General features: G+C 39.7%; 1 protein-coding gene across 1 annotated transcript; it reads right to left on the bottom strand.

Moving 5' to 3' along the window:
- Positions 1-732: 732 nt before the first annotated feature.
- On the bottom strand, positions 733-1,442 carry LOC109705279 (3-ketoacyl-CoA synthase 6-like). The gene has a single exon (XM_020226013.1). It carries the CDS (start codon positions 1,423-1,425, stop codon positions 733-735), a length of 693 nt encoding a protein of 230 aa, XP_020081602.1. The 5' UTR covers positions 1,426-1,442.
- Positions 1,443-2,218: the final 776 nt, after the last annotated feature.

The following is a 2,218-nucleotide window of genomic DNA, read 5'->3' as shown; positions in this document are numbered from 1 at the left end:
TAAATGATACCTGAGGAGCATGAAGATACTATATACTCAGAGAAAGTTACCGTATAGTGCTTTTGGAAGGCATATATATATATAGGATAATTATCCCTCAATTAGTAAATTTTAATAGTCCTCAATAAGATAATTTATATTAATATTAAAAGTATATATTAGTTATTTATATTTGCTAGCATCTCCTTTCGAGCCTAGGTCATTTGATTATCCGTTATGTAAAATGGAATACATCTCTAACGGGTGTTTAAAGAGTCTCACTATTTGTGCAATTTGTCACTCTCGAGTATGAGATATTAGGAGAATCTTGTTCACTAGCATTCTCGATGTCGCAATTAAATACTTCAAACGAAAGATAAGCCTAAAGTATAATACAGGTTGAAATGATAATAAAAGCGTGCATGTTCATGCTTTAGTAATAGAGCTATTGAATTTACATCTACATCATTATTCGGTAGAGCGCGAGTCTATTATGACGTAGGATCTTGAGTTGCAGCCTGAAATAAACATATAGTATACATTAGTCTTCGTTAAGGTACTATAAATCGAAATCTTGTAATATTACCCAGTATAATTGACGAATAGCTTAATGTTCTCTCTGCATATCTCATTATGAGCAGTGATTGTGACTCTCTCACTCCCTATTCTCTGCAGCCGACTCTCTCACTCCACACACTCACCGACAGGCCAATAGCCTCCACCATAGATAGAAGAGTGGGGTGTAGCGTTTCATTACACCAGAACAGTCGAGTCAGGCTGCACTCGGAGGATGTCCCTCGCGAGCCCGATCGATATCGGGCTCGCCGAGCACCCCATGCCGGACAAATTGAAGCTCCGGACGTCGGCCCGGAGCTTGTACCGGTTCACGATCATCGACGCGAGCGACGGCATCGGCGCGAAGCTATTGCAGTTGACGACGACGACGTTGATGTCCTTAGGGTCGACCCCCGTCTTCTGAAACAGATCGTCGACGGCCGTGAATATAATGAGCTCCGACTCGTCGCGCGATCCGCCCAACGATGCCTCGGGGGGGATGTAATGTGCCAGCGGAGGCAACGCGGTCTCCTCGCCGAGCCCGGAGCGTTCCAAAACCCTCATCATGAAATTGGCGCGGTCCTCGCCGATGATCTCCCGAGAATGCTCCAGAAACGACGCGTTCGGTACCCGGCACCAGAACGGCGGCTTATAGCAGGCGAAGTCGATAAGGTATACGGCGCGAGGCCGCGTTTTTACGTAAAGTGTTGCGATGTATAAAAAAACTACGGAAATACGTAGAAAATTGTTGCAGGAGAGGCGCGAGGCCATGAACATGAGGAGGAGAAAGAAGAGGAAGCGGTTGAATATGGAGTGGTAGTTGAGCTTGACGTGTTTGAGCAGGTCGAGTGAGCCCGAGAGCTCTAGGGAAGGGTTTGGGCTCGTCGACATGGCTAAGTTTTGGTTTGTTTTGGTTTAGTAGTAGTGAGTTGGGAGTGCGGGGGAGGGATTTTATAGTGTTTGAATGAGAAAAGCCGAGAAATTATTGCGTGCACCTGATGCATCCGTACATTAATTCTTTCGTAAATAGGAAATAATTAGAGTGTAATTTACTGTATATATATATATATACACACACACATATGATTTATAAATTTATTAAAATCAAAATCTAATCAGTCCTAATAAGCTATGTAAAATGATGAAAATTGATATAACATAATAATTTTATGTCGAAACAGTTGTATTAAAAAAAAAAGGATTGGTGTAATACATATAAAAGGTGAAAGTCTCAAGTTTTAATACTTTGATATTTTTTTTAAGTAAACTTAGCTAGAATTATAAAGAAATTAAGCTTCGAACTTAGGATCTCGTATATCAATTATCAAACTCTTTAATTATTACTTAAGCCACGAGCAGTCACTTTTATTAAAATGATGTTATTCTCAATGAAACAGCTATTACTAAGAAACTTAAAAAGTGTATAGATTAAAACGGCTTTAAGTCTTGAGACCATATTATCTTCGCACAAAAAAATTCTAAAATTAAGTTGTATAGAAAAAAATTTTGTTCGATTTATAAATTAATTTTTGATATAATATTATAAATTTAATACTATATAATAGGGTGTGCACGATCGATGCATGCGCTTGGTGCGTAAGCAAGGGTGGAGAATTTGGCGATCGAAGCGGTGAATTAATTGAGAGGTGGTTAGTTGTTGGGAAAGAGAGAGGTGTGATAAATT

Source organism: Ananas comosus, unplaced genomic scaffold (assembly GCF_001540865.1).
Source record: "Ananas comosus cultivar F153 unplaced genomic scaffold, ASM154086v1, whole genome shotgun sequence".
Lineage (NCBI taxonomy): Eukaryota > Viridiplantae > Streptophyta > Magnoliopsida > Poales > Bromeliaceae > Ananas > Ananas comosus.
Note: the sequence above shows the minus strand (reverse complement) of the source record. Positions and strands in the feature narration are given on the sequence as shown.

Coding starts and splice junctions, on each gene's coding strand:
- LOC109705279 (XM_020226013.1), bottom strand. CDS start 1,425: ATGTCGACGAGCCCAAACCCTTCCCTAGAGCTCTCGGGCTCACTCGAC.